The sequence below is a fragment of the Trachypithecus francoisi genome, unplaced genomic scaffold (assembly GCF_009764315.1).
Source record: "Trachypithecus francoisi isolate TF-2019V2 unplaced genomic scaffold, Tfra_2.0 Lachesis_group7, whole genome shotgun sequence".
Lineage (NCBI taxonomy): Eukaryota > Metazoa > Chordata > Mammalia > Primates > Cercopithecidae > Trachypithecus > Trachypithecus francoisi.
In genome coordinates this window covers 96,360,143-96,377,077 of record NW_022681472.1, presented here as the reverse complement: position 1 = coordinate 96,377,077, position 16,935 = coordinate 96,360,143, and the positions used below count along the sequence as shown (strand labels likewise).

Genomic DNA, 16,935 nt, shown 5'->3' with positions numbered 1-16,935 from the left:
GGCCTCTCTGGAGGTCCCGGGGCCTCCGGCTCACTGTCATGTGCCCAGCCCGGTGTTCCTCGGTGACTCATAAGGACTGGGTGAGTGAATGAATGAAGTAAGGAAAGGTAAAACCAGAGACGTGAGAGCCACGGGTCACCTGTGACTCGGCCAAGCTGCTGGCGTCAGTGCCAGCCCCTGGTTGTGGATTCCAGAACTTTCTAGGCAACACACAAAGTAACCTCCCAGCAGAGGTTATCACAAACAAGACGCAGCTGCCCGCCTGAGACACACCCCCACAGGAAACACCCCTGGTGCAGTGTAACCAGAGTGCCCGAAGGCCTGAGAGCAGGTGCGTGGCCATGGGTCTTGCAGCTGGCCACACGGTAAGCGGGCTCCACACTGAGCCTGGGCTGCCCTGTCCCGCCGCTCCTCCAGGCTTCTGCTCCTGGCGGGCTCTAGGGGGCAGCCCATCCCCACACATAGGGCAGGTTCCACTCGGCAGGCTCAGCCATGTTTATTCCCCTTTCCAAATGGCGATCTTCCCCTCCTCCCTGCCCGACCCACTCAGCACGTATCTGTCCTCGGCCGAGCACAGTGTCCTCACAGTGTCCATGTGCGCCACCAGCTCCATCTCCACGGTCTTCGTCTCAGCATCAATCACGTAGATTTTCCCCCTGGGTGTTCCCTGCCACAGCCCTCGGCTGCCCACCCAGACCTGCCAGGGAGAAACAGGAGTGGTCAGCGGGGAAATCCCGGCTACCCGGAATTGACGCGTGTGCCTTCCTGGAGAGGGCCTCTGCCGCCTGAGGGTCAGGGCCACCTGGCAGGTGCAGAGGACCTTTCTCAGTCTTAGAACTTAATGGCCAAGGGGCCTCTAGGGAACAAGACTGCATTGCGTGCTGGAAAGGTGCTGGGGCTGCATCTTAAGTGTTCTCACCAAACAAAAAACAGTCACCTGTGTGAGGTGACAGATATGGTAATTAGCTTGTGATTATTTCACAATGTATATCAAACTATCACCTTGTATACCTTAGATATATATAATTTTATTTGTCAATTATATCCCAATTAAGTTATGGGGGAAAATGCTAAATGAATTCCCCTCTCCCGCCCCCGCCCCACCATGTCTCAGTCTTGCTCGGGGCCTGGAAGTCCAGCTTTCCTTCCAATTTCTCCCTTTGCAGATGAGAATGTCTAGCCTCTGCCTGGCCCAGCCTTGTATTTTGGGAAGAGACAGCCTGTTTCTAGCTGCGTGGGTTCACAGTGGAAGAGGTTAGTTCCGCCCCAGGTGGGACCCGCCCACAGCTCACCCACATCGGAGGGCACTGGCTTCACTTGGAGATCTGGGGCTCAGAACCGATGCTGGAATGGGCTAGGACTTCGGGGGATGCAGTGACGGAGGGGGTGTGTTTTGCATGTGGGACAGATGTGGATTTGGGGGGCCAGAGGGCAGACTCTAATGGGTTGAACAGTGTCCCCCCAAATCCATGTCCTCCCTGAACCTCAGAATGTGAGCTTCTTTGGAAACAGAGTCTGCAGATAGTTCAGATGTGGTTAATCTAGGATGACCAGCATCCCCATAAGAGACACACACACGGAGAGGGAGCGCCGTGTGGCGCAGGTGCAGATTAGAGTGCCACGTCCACAGTCAGGGCACGCCAAGGATGGCGGCCACACGAGCGGGTGGCGGAGAGAAGGGCCTGGAGTGCACGCTCCCCCCGAACCCCCGAGGGAAGCAGCTCTGATGACACCTTGGTTTTGGACCTCCAGCATCAAGAACTGTGAGAAAATTAAATTCTGTCATTTGAAGCCATCCAGTTTGGGGGAATGCACTGTGGAGTGCTTGGACCACACCATGAAACCAGCACATGGTGACCTGTGGGCCCGCTGGCGCCAACCCTGCGCGTGCCTGTTAGGAGGGGGGCCTAAGAGGCTAAGGCAGGAGGGCACGAGGGCATGCAGCTGGCTCTCGGGAGCATGGGGACGCAGTCAGGGCAAGTGAGACCTGAAGGGGATGCAGGGGGTGGCGGGCCCTCCACCCTACCTGCTTCTTCACCCGGATCATGCAGATGATCTCAGAGCAGTCCTTGAGGGGCACCCTCTGCAGGGGCTGGGCCAGGTCCTTCAGGCTCCAGATGTAAACCTCACTGCGTCCTGCACAGGCCGCCCACAGCTGCTCCTGCTGAAACACAGGGCACGGTGTGGGCTGTGGGCCCCGGGCCACGTGCATGGTAGGCCCACAGGCCCTGCTGGGATACCTCGGGAAGGAGCTGGAAGGCCAGGAAGGAGGTACTGATGTCTTTGAAGTTCTCCTCAATCTCCTCAATCTTCAATTCTTGACAGAGGAATCCATTCGTTGTCATGGCCATGATGCTGTTACCTGTGCCTGAGGAAGGAAGGCGCTAGGATGGGGCTAGGCAGCGCCACTGGCAACATAAGAGGCCAGCACCGGAGCCGGGCCCGCTGCTCTTTCCAGCGTGGTGACGGGGGATCGCCATGGGTCACACGGCGCCTGAGGTGCGCACAGGTGAGGTCTACCGGGAAAACATGCAAGATAGAAACCTGGGTCTTTAAGAAGAAATGAGGCTCACCAGAAAAGGTAAATATATGGGCAATTTCTTAATTTTTCTTAATTTTCTTGAAAGATCATTGACTGCTTAAGCAAAAAATTGTCAAGAATATATTATTGGGATTACCACAGTTGATACTGTTGTCAACGTCTTACCCTACCCATGAAGCAGTAGCATAGTTAGTTAAGGAGGAGGGTGACGGGTTAAGGTTGCATATTGCAATTCTTAGAGCAACCACTGAAAAATAAAACAAAAATATAATGCTTAAAAACAATAAGAAGATTAAATTGAACATAAAAATATTCAGTACAAAAGAGGGCAAGAAAGGAAGAGCAAAACAAACAACAGATGAGGTGAAGAAGGACAATTGCTGGCTGGCACCCAACCACGTCGCCACTGGCCCTGAAAGTGAGCGGAACGGTGGGCAGGGGCCTGCACGGGCCCTGTTCCAGAGGAGGCATCGGTGGGCACCGGACACATGACAGAGTGCTCAGCACCATCAGCCGTGAGGGAGCCACAAATCCAAACCACAAGACACCACTTCACTCCTGCCGGGATGGTGTCAGTAAAAACAGGTGAGAACCAGTTTGGGTGAGGATGTGAAGAAACGAAGCCTGAGACTGCTGTTGGGGTGGAAGCTGATGCCGCCACTTCAGAAAACAGTCTGACAGTTTTTCAAACAGTTAAGCAGCGTTAACCCAGTGCCCACTTGGGGCAGGGGAAGGATGAGCAAGTTGTTCCATACGCACACAATGGAATATTACCCTGCAAGAAGGAACGAGCTATTGATATTGATACTCAGAACGTCAGCGATGAATACTGTAAACATTCTGCTGACTGAATAAAGCCAGATACAGAAGAAGGCATACTGTAGAGTCCATTTATGGAAAGTCTGTAAACATCAAATGCAGAGTGACAGAACTAAGAGCACTTGTATCCCCGGAATGGGAGCACGGCCTGGAGAGGGGCACAGATGCTTTCAGCTGTGATGGAAATGCTGCATATCTTTATTTGCTTCATGGTTATGTAGTTTAGATGTTTGTCAAAACACAACAAACTGAGCATTTTTTGGCAGAGGCTAAGCTACATGTGAAGCATGCTTCCATCACAAAGCAGAAAATGTATTTCCAGCCGCCACGCATGTAATCTGGCACAGGCCGAGGAAGACCTCAAAGTGCAGGCAACTCCCGTGCTCTGGGGTGTCCAGAAATGCAGACACAGCCGCCAGGCAAAGCACCTGCTCCTCCCGTCACCCCCTGGCAAAATGCCGAGTCTGGGTCCACGGAGAGTCCCAGGCTGCAGCTCTGTGCCAAGCGGCCGAGGGTAACAGGGCACGGGCTTGCCAGCTGCCCCCAGGTGTGGAGACGTGACGCACACAGAGGCCTCCCAAGAGGAGCAGCCGTGACTCCAGGGGACACCGGGGCCAGCTTCAACCCCAGAGCAGGGCACAGCGAAAGCCAAGGTGAGGGGCAGGCGAGCAGTGGTGCATCCGGGCAAGGCAGGCGTCCCGTCAGCCGCCAGGTGGAAAAGCTGAGGGAGGCCTGGGGAACCCGCAGGAGCAGCAGTGCAGGTGGAGTCAAGGTTTCTGCGGCCACAGAAAGGGAGCCCAAGTTTAAAATAAAGACTGGAAAGGCGTGAAGCAAAGGAAGGAGGCTTTCTGCTCTCGTTCAGCATCCTTTTCCCAGAGCAGGGAGGTAGGCTGCCCGCTCTGAGGGCAGGGGCCGGACTTACAGCACCACAGGTGGCCGCCGTGCAGTCTGATGGACGTGAGGCCACCACTCGACAGCGGGAAGCGGCTGGTCACCTGCAGTGTGCTCACATTCCACGCCAGCACCGTGCCATCCATGCTGCACGAGTACACCTTGCTGGGGGCACAAAACACACACCCACACACCTTTAACTCAGGCCCTTGAAAACATGCGCAAGTTTTAACCCAGGGAAGAACCAAGTCACCATGAGAGAAAATGCGCTCAACATGGATAACCTGCAAACATGATAATAACATGCAAACATACTGTGAATGCGGCCACAGCCAGGCATGGCTCAAATGTAACTGACTCGGCAGAAAAAGGCGGGTTTCTCGGGACATCCACCTCTCCCACTACCGCAGGCTGCAGGCTCAGTGAGGTGTTGGTCATAGAACCACGACATGACCATGAACTGAAATGGAACCTCGTCACAAGGGACCAGGGAGCCAGCACGCTCCTCAGAGCTCTCAGGTGACATGGGCTCGCTGCAGGTGCAGGTGCAGGTGGCTGTGGGGCGGGGCTGGGCTCGAGCCTGCACCCCCGCGCCACCCTCGCATCTCCTGAGCCAGCTTTGTTTCCAGGCTAGCACCTCCCTTCCCACCCCAACAAGGCCTGACACAGGCACCCCTGACACTGAGTCAGGGGAAAAAGGAGTGGGGAGTGGAGCCCCTCCCTCAGGGCTGGGGCTGCCTGGACCAAGTGGGCAGCCTTGAGCACCTTCCCCACCACGGGCCTCTGCTTGAGGAGACCCCCACCTCCTCCTCCCATCTTCCTAGATGCCCACTGTGTCCACTGCTGCTCCCACTGTGGGACACGGCAGCAAACGGGCAGCCCAAGGCCAACACTGAGCACTCAGGCGATTCCCAGGCGAGTCCAGGCTTCTGACACCGTGGCTGGCACTCCTCTGGGAGGCTGTGCCCTCTCGGGGCTGCCCCAGGCCACCATGCCCACAGCAAGCTCAGCAGGAAGGCCAGGTGTGGAGCCTTCATCACCACGCTTGGCCCCCATTGGTCTCATGGGTTCTCCGCACCCGTGAGCAGAAGCGGACCGAGGACACCACCCAGCTTTCCTCGTTCCAGATCCACTTCACTCTGTATGCCCCGCCTGGCCCCTGTGGGCATGAGCCTTGGGAACCCTCCCGCTGTACCCTCTGCCCACCCATGAGCCAAACAATCCCTTCTCCCCAGCAGAGCCCACCTGCACCTGGGTGCCCTCTGTCCGTCCTGCACAATCAAATCCGTGACACTGGAGCAGTGGTCTGTGAGCTGCTTGTTGCAGGACATGCTGTGGACGTTGATGATGTAGATGACGGAGTCGTCCGAGCCAATCCACACCTGGTTCTGGTCGGCCATCACCATGCAATTCTAGCGGGAGGCCACGGGAATGTGAGCAGTCAGTCAGTCTCGGTACTGGTGAAGTCATATTCTATACATTTACTGCAAATGCTGAATTAGCAGATATGGAGCCACTGCTCCTGGGGACACGCCGGCTCAGGGTCCTGGGAGCCTCTGGCCCTGACGTTCTCATCCACCCATCAGTGCATAACCTTGTTCTCTGCGTGCTCTGTTTACAGACACCTCATTGACTATGTATGGTTGATTCATTAACACGGAACCCACGGCTGCCAGCACTGTCACTGCGGCCTGAAGCAAGCTCATCTCACACATGCATTTTCTCTGCAAGACACATCAACGCCTCCTCGTGCTTAGGGAGCTTGATGCTTGAGGCTATCTTAAATGGCAAAATCACCAACAAAAAGCAAAACATGTGAGAACCGTGGCACCAATCAGGCCAAGGAAAGGACACCCATTGGCCCAGAAAATACCCATTAGGCGACTCAAGTTTCTCCCCACTCTGCACATGCATGTCTGTGGATCGCCAAGAAAATACCACGAGTATCTGTTTTGGGAGCTACAAGTAAATATTAGCAGGCAGTCGAATTTGCAGATACAGAATCTCGATTACATATGAACGAGCAGAACTGGCAGTGCTCCCAGTGTCTAGAGGGTGTGCTCAGGGTTTCTGGCTAAGCAAAGTCAACACAATGATTGCTTTTAGACTTTTTGAAATCAGAATTTTTTAAATTTTAATTTCAATTTTTATGTTTTGAAACAGGATCTCACTCTGTCACCCAAGCTGGAGTGCAGTGGCATGATCATGGCTCACTGCAGCCTCAGCCTCCCGGGCTCAAGCGATTCTCCCGCCTCAGCCCCCCGAGTAGTCGGGACTACAGTCATGCGCCACCACGCCTGGCTAATGTTTGGCATTTTTAGTAGAGATGGTGTTTCCCCATGGTGCCCAGGCTGGTCTCGAACTCCTGGATTCAAGCAATCTTCCTGCTTCAGCCCCGCAAAGTGCTGGGATGATAGGCGCGAGCCACTGCGCCCAGGCTTGACATGCTTATAACTAAGAATGAGCTGAAAAAAATTAAATTTAGAAAAATAATTTCCCTAATTTTTCCGTTTTTTTTTTGTTTCGTCTAAAGCATTACTAGACTTTTGTCAATATTTTTACTGTATCATGGATCTTATTTATCATCTGAGACTCATGATTTGAATATGGGAGGAAATGACTTAGCAATCTCTTATTACCTTGCTAACATGTAAAGTTTGCTATTCAGGTATCTCAGAGTGGTCCCACCCTCTTGGTGGTATGTCTTTGAATTCACAGTATTTGTTTTATAGCAGTTTTGCAAGCACATACTGTACCATGGATTGCCACATTATTTTTAGACAAGGGAACACAGCCATCAAAATTGATACCACGGCCGAGTGTAGTGGCTCACATCTGTAATCCCAGCACTTTGGGGGTCTGAGGCGGGAGGATTGCTTGAGCCCAGGAGTTTGAGACCAGCCTGAGCAGCATGGTGAAACCCACCTCTACTCAAAATACAAAAATTAGCCGGCTGTGGTGGTGCGCACCTACAACCCCAGCTACTCGGGAGGCTGAGGCGGGGGGTTCGCTTAAGCCAGGAGGTCCGGGCTGCAGTGGGCAGTGACTGCACCACTACACTCCAACCATGGGCAATGCGAGTGAGACCCTGTCAAAAAAAAAAAAAAAGATACCAACCAATGCCTAATATATACTTAGGTACATACTCCATTGGAGTGTTCTTTTCACATTAAACATGGAAAAAAAATAAATCCTATCATGCTCAAGGAATAAGGCATGAGAGTTTCTCGGCAGATCCCATGATGCGGTGGCTGCTCGGAGGGTGAACCCACCGGATAGGAGGACAGTGTAGATGCAAAAATATTTTGAAAAGTATAAAATGCAATTTAAATGTGAAAATCATCTGCAAATCCGTGAGCAAGAACAGAAGAAACATGGACAAAGGGCGTGCAGCCCACGGTGCGGGGGAGTGTGGGGCCGCAGAGCACGGGGAGCTACTCGGTGGCCTCTCGGGCAACAGGGAAACGCACACAGATCTGCAGGGAGGGGCAGCTCGCAGCTCTGACAAGCAAACAGGGAAAATCCCCAAGAAATGATAGTCTGGAGGCAGGAGGGGCCGCTGGAGGCCTGGAGGGATGAGCAGGGCAGGAATCCCAGCTTCCACACTCAGGATACCACGGTCATGGAAGAGGCGACACCATGGCACTGCCAAGGACACATGACTAAACATGTATTAACGGTTGTCCTTGTTTTAAAATGATCAGAAACAATTCAAACTTGCTTTAAATCAGGGGTATGTAATCTTTTAGCTTCCCTGAGCCAAGAAGAATTGTCTTGGGCCGCACATAAAATATATTCACATTAACGATCGCTGATGAGCTAAAAGGAAAAAGATTGCCAAAAAAACTCATCGTTTTAAGAACATTTGCGAATTTGTGTTAGGCCTCATTCAAAGCCTTCCTGGGCCACGTGCAGCCTGCAGGCCACAGGTTGGACAAGCTTGCTCTAAATGAAAGGCCCAATGTGTGACGAGTGGACACTGAGTTTTGCTGGACCCTCGTCTCTGCCACCTGGCACATGGGGACAGGTGGATAACACTCAAGTCACTGCAGAGGCAGTTGTCTCCTCTTTTGGTCCAAAGGAGACCCAGTAATCACTGTGCCACCAGGAAACACCAGCGCTCCCAGGAAACTCTGTAGGTTCATTTTAAGGCCCTGGTCCATGGGAACCTTCGTGCTGCTGTACGGGATGGAAGACATCGTTCCCAGCCTGGGCAACATGGCAAAACCTCATCTCTACAAAAAATACAAAATTAGCCAGGCATGGTGGCGAGCACCTGTAGTCCCAGCTACTCAGGAGACTGAGGTGGGAGGATCACTTGAGCCCAGAAGGTCAAGGCTGCAGTGAGCCGTGATTGAACCACTGCACTCCAGCCTGAGCAACAGAGCAAGATCTTGTCTCAAAAAAGAAAAAAAAAGGAAATTGTTCCCAAAGGGTCATGTGAGGCCCCTAATAAGCAGACAGAGACCACAATGGCTCCACTTCACAGAACTGACATCTATTTTATTTTTATTGTTTGTTTGAGACAGGGTATGGCTCTGTCACCCAGGCTAGAGTGTAGTGGTGCAATCCTGGCTCACTGCAGCCTTGACCTCCTGGGCTCAAGCAATCCTTCTGCCTCATTTCCCAAGTAACTGGGACCACAGGCACGCTCCACCATGCTCGGCTGATTTTTCTAGAGATGAGGTCTCACTCTGTTGCCCAGGCTGGTCTCAAACTCCTGGGCTCAAGGCAATCCACCCACCTCAGCCTCCCAAAGTGCTGAGATTACAGGTGTGAGCCCCTGCAATCTACTTTTTTTTTTTTTTTTGAGACGGAGTCTTGCTCTGTCACCCAAGCTGGAGTGTAGCAGCCCGATTTCGGCTCACTGCAAGCTCCGCCTCCCGGGTTCACGCCATTCTCCTGCCTCAGCCTCCCGAGTAGCTGGGACTACAGGCGCCCGCCACCATGCCCAGCTAGTTTTTTTGTATTTTTTAGTAGAGACAGGGTTTCACCGTGTTAGCCAGGATGGTCTTGATCTCCTGACCTCGTGATCCTCCCACCTCGGCCTCCCAAAGTGCTGGGATTACAGGCGTGAGCCACCGTGCCTGGCCGCAATCTGTTTTTAGATGGGGGCCTGAAATCTATTTTTAGATGAGAAAGTCAAAGCTATTATCTTCTCCTTCAATAAGGACATGTAAGTAGAAGGTTGGAACAAGCTTACATTTAATTTAAAACTCTAGGTAAAAGTTAAGACCCCCTGTTTACAGAAACTGAGTGATGCTGTGGAATAGTTTGTATCCTCCTGTCGAATATGGATGAACACTTAGGTTTCAGAAATCACATGAATCCAGAGGCTTCTTTCCTGACACTTCATGTACTCACCACTTTTGCAGTGCCCACTTTAAAGGAGTGCTGGTGGATGGTCCAGGAAGAAGCATCAAACACGGTCACCTTGCCATCGCTCAGAGCACACCATAACTTGGGGTGAGCGTCTTCAACTTTTTCGGCTGGGTCAAGATGCCCTAAAGAAGAGAGAGCAGCCCAAAACTGGTAGGAGGGAACGCTTTTGCTGTAGCAGCAGGTGACTGGTGCCATTACTCAGGTGTCTCTTGGACCCGCCTAAGCACCAGGCCCATGTTAGGTGCTGGACATACAAAGATGTGCCTAGGCAGAGGCTGCCCTGCCCTCTGGGAGCTCAGAATCAGAGGGGGCAGCTGGGTGGTGAGGGGGCCACACAGACAGGCGCAGAGCCACAGGCGGACGCAGAGCCGAATGCCCGCGAGCTTTGCTAAGCCAGGAGCTGCCGGCTGAGTGATCATTCACTAGAGAAAACAGCCAGGCAGAGGGAACCAGAAGAGCAGCAGGTGGGCACAGAGGGAGGGAGGCAGGGAGGGCAGGCAGCTGGAGAGATGGCGGCAGGGGCCATGGCAACCCCCTCACCCTCGCGTGCCGCGGGCTCCACATCCTTCCCAACACTTGGTGGTGTCCATCTTTTTAATTTTGGCCATTCTAAGGGTGTGGAGCTTTTGGCTTTTAAATTGTGCTTTAAGTGCATTTCTCTAATTGCTAATGAGCCTGATGGCTTTAACTAGCCATCCCCATGCCCTCCTGTGGGAAATGTCTGTGTCTCATTCTCCCTAGTTTGTAACTGTTATTATTTTTACTTTATTTATTTATTTATTTATTTTATTTTTATTTTTATTTTTTTTTTTGAGATGGAGTCTCGCTCTGTCGCCCAGGCTGGAGTGCAGTGGCCGGATCTCAGCTCACTGCAAGCTCTGTCTCCCGGGTTTACACCATTCTCCTGCCTCAGCCTCCGGAGTAGCTGGGACTACAGGCGCCCGCCACCTCGCCCGGCTAGTTTTTGTATTTTTTTTTAGTAGAGATGGGGTTTCACCGTGTTAGCCAGGATGGTCTCAATCTCCTGACCTCGTGATCCGCCCGTCTCAGCCTCCCAAGGTGCTGGGATTACAGGCTTGAGCCACCGCGCCCGGCCTATTTATTTATTTACTTTTTTTTTTTTTTTTTGAGACAGAGTCTCGCTCTGTCGCGAGGAGGAGTGCAGTGATGTGATCTTGGCTCACTGAAAGCTCCACCTCCCAGATTCACGCCATTCTCCTGCCTCAGCCTCCCGAGTAGCTGGGACTACAGACGCCCGCCACCACGCCCAGCTAATTTTTTTTGTATTTTTAGTAGAGACGGGGCTTCACCATGTTAGCCAGGATGGTCTCAATCTCCTGACCTCGTGATCCGCCTGCATCGGCCTCCCAAAGTACTGGGATTACAGGCTTGAGCCACCGCGCCCGGCCTATTTATTTTTTTAATAGACGAGGTCTTGCCATGTTGCCCAGGCTGGAATGCAGGAGCGTTCATAGGTGCGATCACAGCAAACCGCAGGCTCCGACTCCGGGGCTCCAGCCACCCTCCCGCCTCACTGGGACCACAGGCACGCCCAGCCAGCTGTCCTGGTGTTCTAGATATGAGCCCCTAACTGACTCCATGGTGCTGTATTCATAAATTACATATAAAAATACCATAAAGCAAAAGACTGGTGAATCTGACTATATTAAACACAATGATTTTAGCAGCAGCCATTTTAAAGACCCTTCCCCATCTGCAACTTACATCTGCAACCTCTCAAAAGTGTCTTCTGTCCATTTCCTGTGGCAGGGTCTGGGAAAGGGGCCGCAGGCGCCGTATCCGGCCATGAAGATGGCAAGAAGCCTCCGAGACAGCCCAAGAAGCAGGCCCAGGAGGGGGACAGGGATGATGAGGCATCCAGCAGAAAGCAAAACGGACCAGAACCTCAAGGGGCCGAAAGCACAGGCCGCAGGGAGGCCCAGCCACAGCTGGAACTAAGACCCCTGGCGGAAAGCACGTGCTCCCTGTGCCTGAGCGGTGGCGGCCTGGACTCCATTCCTGCTTCAACACCTGCATCCCTGCCAGGACAGCTTTTGCCATCTTCACGTAGAGTTAGCGTTGCCCTGGAGCCTGTTGCACATTCAAGAATAAACTTTAAAAATCTGACAGTGGCACGTCACGTGACATCTCTAGTGGGGTCTCACCATCATTCCCACCTGAGCTGTGACTGTAAAGGTAAAGCCACCCAGAAGCCTGCCAGAGGGCGCTCTTTGGTCTTCTACCCTCAATTCTGTGTCACCATGAATTAAACCAGCTCATTTGAAAGGAGGAAAAAAAGTGTCTTCTTTTTAAAATCATTGCTTTAGGCCAGCTGTGGTGGCTCACACCGGTAACCCAGCACTTTGGAGGCCAAATCCGGCCGATTGCTCAAGCTCAGGAGTTCAAGACCAGCCTGAGCAACATGGCAAAACTCCATCTCTACAAAAAAATATATAGACAGAAATTGGCTGGGCAAAGTGGTGTGCACCTGTAGTCCAGCTAATCAGGAGGCTGACGGGAGGATCGCTAGAGCGCAGGAGGCAGAGGTTGCAGTGAGGCGTGATCGCGCCACTGCACCTGGGTGACAGCCAGACCCTGTCTCAGAAAACATAAAAATGATAAAATCATTGCTTTTAATATAGTCAAATTCAACACTTTTCCTTTATGGTTAGCATTTTTATATACAATTTATGAATTTTTTCTTTACCATAAAGTCATGAAAATATTCTTCTACCCTATCGCCTAGAAGTTTGCTTGCTTTCATTGTTCACATTTGCCTGCTTTTACCACCGCATTTAGATTTCAGCCTCGTTGGGCCTGACCCCGGTGCGGTCTGAAGGGGCGAGGTTTCACCTTTCCCCTGAGGATACTCAAGTGAGCCCCGGCCCTGCGGAGCTGCCTCCATCCTGAGTCCAGAAGGGCAGGCCTCCCTGTCTTTCTGGGGTGCGATTCCAGTGGTCTGTTGCTCCGATGGGTGAGGCACTGCCCTGAGGGGCGCACTCCCCCTGGGCAGAGCCTGGGCTGACCTGTGGCCTTAGGGCCTGCGGGTTGGTTCTCCTCACTCCTCGGAACCTGTCAGAGACCCAGCCCCAAGCTAACGGGAGTCACAAGACTCCCCCTTCTTGATGGGGCCTGACCACCTCTTCTCCCTATAATCCCAAAAGGCTTGCAAAAGCCCTACTCCGCTACCAGCTTCTCAGCCACCCCTTCCAGAATTGGCAGCCACAGGAAAAGGCGGCTTCCCCATTCTCCACGGCTGCTTGGCACGCTCTCTGCAGGCCTTTGAGATGCTCCTGGAGGGGAAGCCACCTGAACTCCTCGCCCATCACAACGGGAAGCCCACAGTGAGTTTCATTTCAGGGAAACCAACCGGGACCTAAAAATACCATGCATTCAAATGCCACGGCCAAAGTGTCTCAGTCTGTGGCGTTATCTCTGGCGAAGTCAGCAGGAGCCCGGCTTAGACACATTGGGTAGGCCTCAGGCGGGGCGGCCCTGATGACGCTCGCTGCCTGCTCCTCAGACAGGGTCTATGGCGTTCTTGGGTTTCTTGGCATCCCGTGAAGAGAGAAAAACTCTCTTATGGGGAAATCTCTTCACACACAGCTTCTCTGCCCACCGGAAGCATGAGCATGTGTGTGAATGGCCAGGTGCCCTGTGAAGCCGCAGACACGGCCTGTGACAAGGGGTGACGCCTGTGGCTGACACCTGCAGACGCAGATGCAACAAACAAAGTGACGATTTTAAAAATCCTTCTGGGCTGAGAGCAGTGGCTCACATCCGTAATCCCAGCGCCTCGGGAGGCCAAGGCGGAGAGACATCGCTTGAGCCCAGGAGTTCGAGATCAACCTAGGCAACATGGCGAAACCCCATCCTTTTTTAAAAACTCCGTAATTTTTTAAAATCACCTGGTTTTGGTGGCACGTGCCTGGGTTTGGTGGCACAAGCCTGTGGTCCCAGCTACCTAGGAGGCTGAGGCAAGAGGATCACTTGAACCCAGGAGGTCGAGGCTGCAATGAGCCGTGATTGCACAACTACACTCCAGCCTGGGCAACAAAGCAAGACCTTGACTCAAAAAAATAAAAAATATGGCCAGACGCAGTGGCTCAAGCCTGTAATCCCAGCACTTTGGGAGGCCGAGACAGGCGGATCACGACGTCAGGAGATCGAGACCATCCTGGCTAACACGGTGAAACCCCGTTTCTACTAAAAAATACAAAAAAAAACTAGCCGGGCGTGGTGGCGGGAGCCTGTAGTCCCAGTTACTCCGGGGAGGCTGAGGCAGGAGAACGGCGTAAACCCAGGAGGCGGAGCTTGCAGTGAGCCGAGATCGCGCCACTGCACTCCAGCCTGGGCAACAGAGCGAGACTCCGTGTCAAACAAAACAAAACAAAACAAGAAATAAAAATCTTTTCTGCCTAGAACTGTATTCCTTTGTCATCCCACACCATGAACCCTCAACATAAGCTTCCGTGCTGCATTCTCCGTAAGCCAGAATTAAAGTGTTTTCCACAGTTTAAACGTGCAACATGACAGCCATCTTTGTTTATACCAAGACCCTTGGCCGCGCCCATTTCTTTCTCCTGCCACCACCCTGATGCGGCATGCAGGGTCCCAGGAAAGTCAAGCAGAGTAGGCAGGTGCAGGTGCATCCGCATCCAACAGAGAAGAGGGACTGGCAGGCACTTAGGGCCACACAGGCTCCTTGTCATTCCAGTTTCTATGACAACAAACATCTGAGGCGCTATCACCTTATCACAATGACAAAAGGAGCCGATTAAGAGCTTCTGGGTAATTTATAATCCTTTGGGTATATACCCAGTAGTGGGATGGCTGGGTCATATGGTACATCTAGTTCTAGATCCTTGAGGAATCGCCATACTGTTTTCCATAATGGTTGAACTAGTTTACAATCCCACCAGCAGTGTAAAAGTGTTCCTATTTCTCCACATCCTCTCCAACATCTATTGTTTCCTGACTTCTTAATGATTGCCATTCTAACTGGTGTCATGGATGCAGCTGGAAACCATCATTCTTAGCAAACTATCACAAGAAGAGAAAACCAAACACCGAATGTTCTCACTCATAGGTGGGAACTGAACAATGAGATCACTTGGACTCGGGAAGGGGAACATCACACACTGGGGCCTATCAGGGGGAGGGGGGAGGGGGGAGGAGGGAGGGATTGCATTGGGGAGTTATACATGATATAAACGTTATGCACATGTACCCTAGAACTTAAAGTATAATAAAAAAATAAAAAATAAAATAAATAAATAAATAAAAAAGAGCTTCTGGGGAAAGAGTGCGAGCAAGAGTGCTTTAGAAAGTGCCAGTGTGTTAGCCGGGCGTGGTGGCGGGTGCCTGGAGTCCCAGCTACTCGGGAGGCTGAGGCAGGAGAATCACTTGAATCCAGGAGTTGGAGGTTGCAGTGAGCCGAGATTGCACCACTGCACTCCAGCCTGGGTGACACAGCAAGACTCCATCTCAAAAAAAAAAAGAGCTAGTGTGACCGTCGACTGCTCTAGAAGGTGAGGGACGGCAGCCCTGGGGCGGGAGCTCAACTGCTGGCGCCATTTCCATCAACCGTGGGCTCTCAGGCTCCGGTCACCATGAGGCCAAGTCCACAGAGTGGTCGGACCAGCTGCACACCTGTCACTCAGCACTTCACCTCAGAAAGCAACAGGCACCTTGTCCCCACTTATCCCGTGACACTGGCTCCCCTTTCACTTCAGGGCTGACCCTGAACCCAAACCTGAGCACATCAGGTTGTCTGAAAACGGGCAGCGAGGAGCGGGCAGAGGGGCCTTACCCGGCGTGTAGAGCAGCGCGTCCACCGCTTGAGGGAACGTCTCCCCTGCTGAGGGGTTGATTTTATGCTTCAGTGTTTCCACGGTTGTCTTCGGAAGTGCCATGGGCACTGAAACACAAGACACTTGGAGTGTTACTGTCACGGCCTCGAGGAAATGGACGCGATGCAACAGCCTCACGCACTCTGATTTCTGCAGAAAGTTTTACTTGCAGGTAAAAAGAAAGTTTTACTTGCAGGTAAAACTTCCTAATTTGTGAAGACGAAACTCTCTTGGACCCGGGGCGCTGAAAGAAAGTCACGCACTCTCGGCCTCCTTTCCTGGTTGTCACCTGGTGTGCGAGTGAGTGGCCAGGCGCATCCCCCACCTGTGTCCACACCACGCCCCCACGCCCCTATGCCTCGAGCTGCCTTTGTTTAAACACAGCCTTCTTCTCTGCTCCTGAGCCATCCCATCTGCTTGCTACCCCCAAACATGACACAATGCCCAGCAAAGTGGAAACATAAAATTCTCCTCAGTAACGAAGGCTTCCCAAGATGAAACCCAGAGACCTAACCCATGGGCGCAGTTTCCCAACCTAGAACCAGGGGCACGTGGGGCTGGATAATCCTGGCTGTGGGCGAATGCCCGGCATCCTGGGTGCCGTGGGATGTTGAGCATCATAAGATGCCAGTAGCGTCTCACACACAACCACAGAAATCTCCAGGCGCTGCCAAATGCCTCTCCGCAGGGAGGGGTGCAACGTCGCCCCCGTTCAAAACCACTGCTCCTCAGGATATCCTAACACTCCTCTTGCTATCCAATCCAACCCATGTTTCCAGGCAAAACCTCAAGCGGCCTCCTGCCTAGAGACCCCTGGGGCCAGCGTGCTCTGCGGCCTCTCCTGCCATCCCCTGCGGGCGCCTCGGCCTCCTGCATCAAGGACTTCCTCAGTCCCCGCCGTCCAGGGCCTGCCCCTTAAGTGCTTCTCTTCCATCATTTTGTTACTCTCACGACAACCTGAGAGACTGGTCCCGTGATCCCCATTTTGAGAAAAGAAAGATGAAGAACCCGACACACATCCATATCCGTGATCGACAGAGGATCACACTGTCAGCAGGGGGTTGAGCAGGACTCCGCACGAGGCTGGCGGGCTCCACCAGGCTGCAGTGAAAGACAACTGGCCGCGGCCAACGCCTCTTCAGCTCCTGCCTCGGATTGTGACACCTTCGGTTATTATTTAATTCCGTACAGTCGGAGACCTTCCATCATGAGTTGCCCATAAGCTACTAAATTAAGCTCAGGCTCATGTGTCATGAGCTTTACCCACGGGAGAATGTTTCCGGATTTGTGAGGCGGGCGCGGGAGCCAGCGCACCACACCGAGTGACACCAGCGTGGCAGCTCCCCTCTGCCATCATGCGCTGCTAGCAGAGGCGTTCGAAGGCTTTCCTGTAAACGCCCGACAGAGATTAGTCATGAGTTTGGAATGAGATCAACCGCTGAAGTAGGG

The 16,935-nt window shown here is 52.7% G+C and overlaps 1 protein-coding gene across 6 annotated transcripts in view; it reads right to left on the bottom strand.

The window, feature by feature from the left end:
* Window positions 1–477: 477 nt before the first annotated feature.
* Window positions 478–16,935, bottom strand: part of DENND3 (DENN domain containing 3) — a 69,557-nt gene continuing 53,099 nt past the window's right edge. For 2 of the 6 annotated variants that reach the window (XM_033202201.1, XM_033202203.1), the window contains 7 exons: window positions 15,447–15,554; window positions 9,617–9,756; window positions 5,498–5,664; window positions 4,284–4,417; window positions 2,241–2,368; window positions 2,027–2,164; window positions 478–697 (listed from right to left, as the gene is read on the bottom strand). In XM_033202201.1, the coding sequence (XP_033058092.1) occupies window positions 497–697; window positions 2,027–2,164; window positions 2,241–2,368; window positions 4,284–4,417; window positions 5,498–5,664; window positions 9,617–9,756; window positions 15,447–15,554 (1,016 nt within the window). In that variant the 3' untranslated portion in view covers window positions 478–496. Of the gene's footprint in view, window positions 698–2,026; window positions 2,165–2,240; window positions 2,517–2,707; window positions 2,790–4,283; window positions 4,418–5,497; window positions 5,665–9,616; window positions 9,757–15,446; window positions 15,555–16,935 lie in introns of those variants that run through there. The other 4 variants (XR_004435151.1, XM_033202202.1, XR_004435149.1 and 1 more) reach the window with 4 other exon arrangements.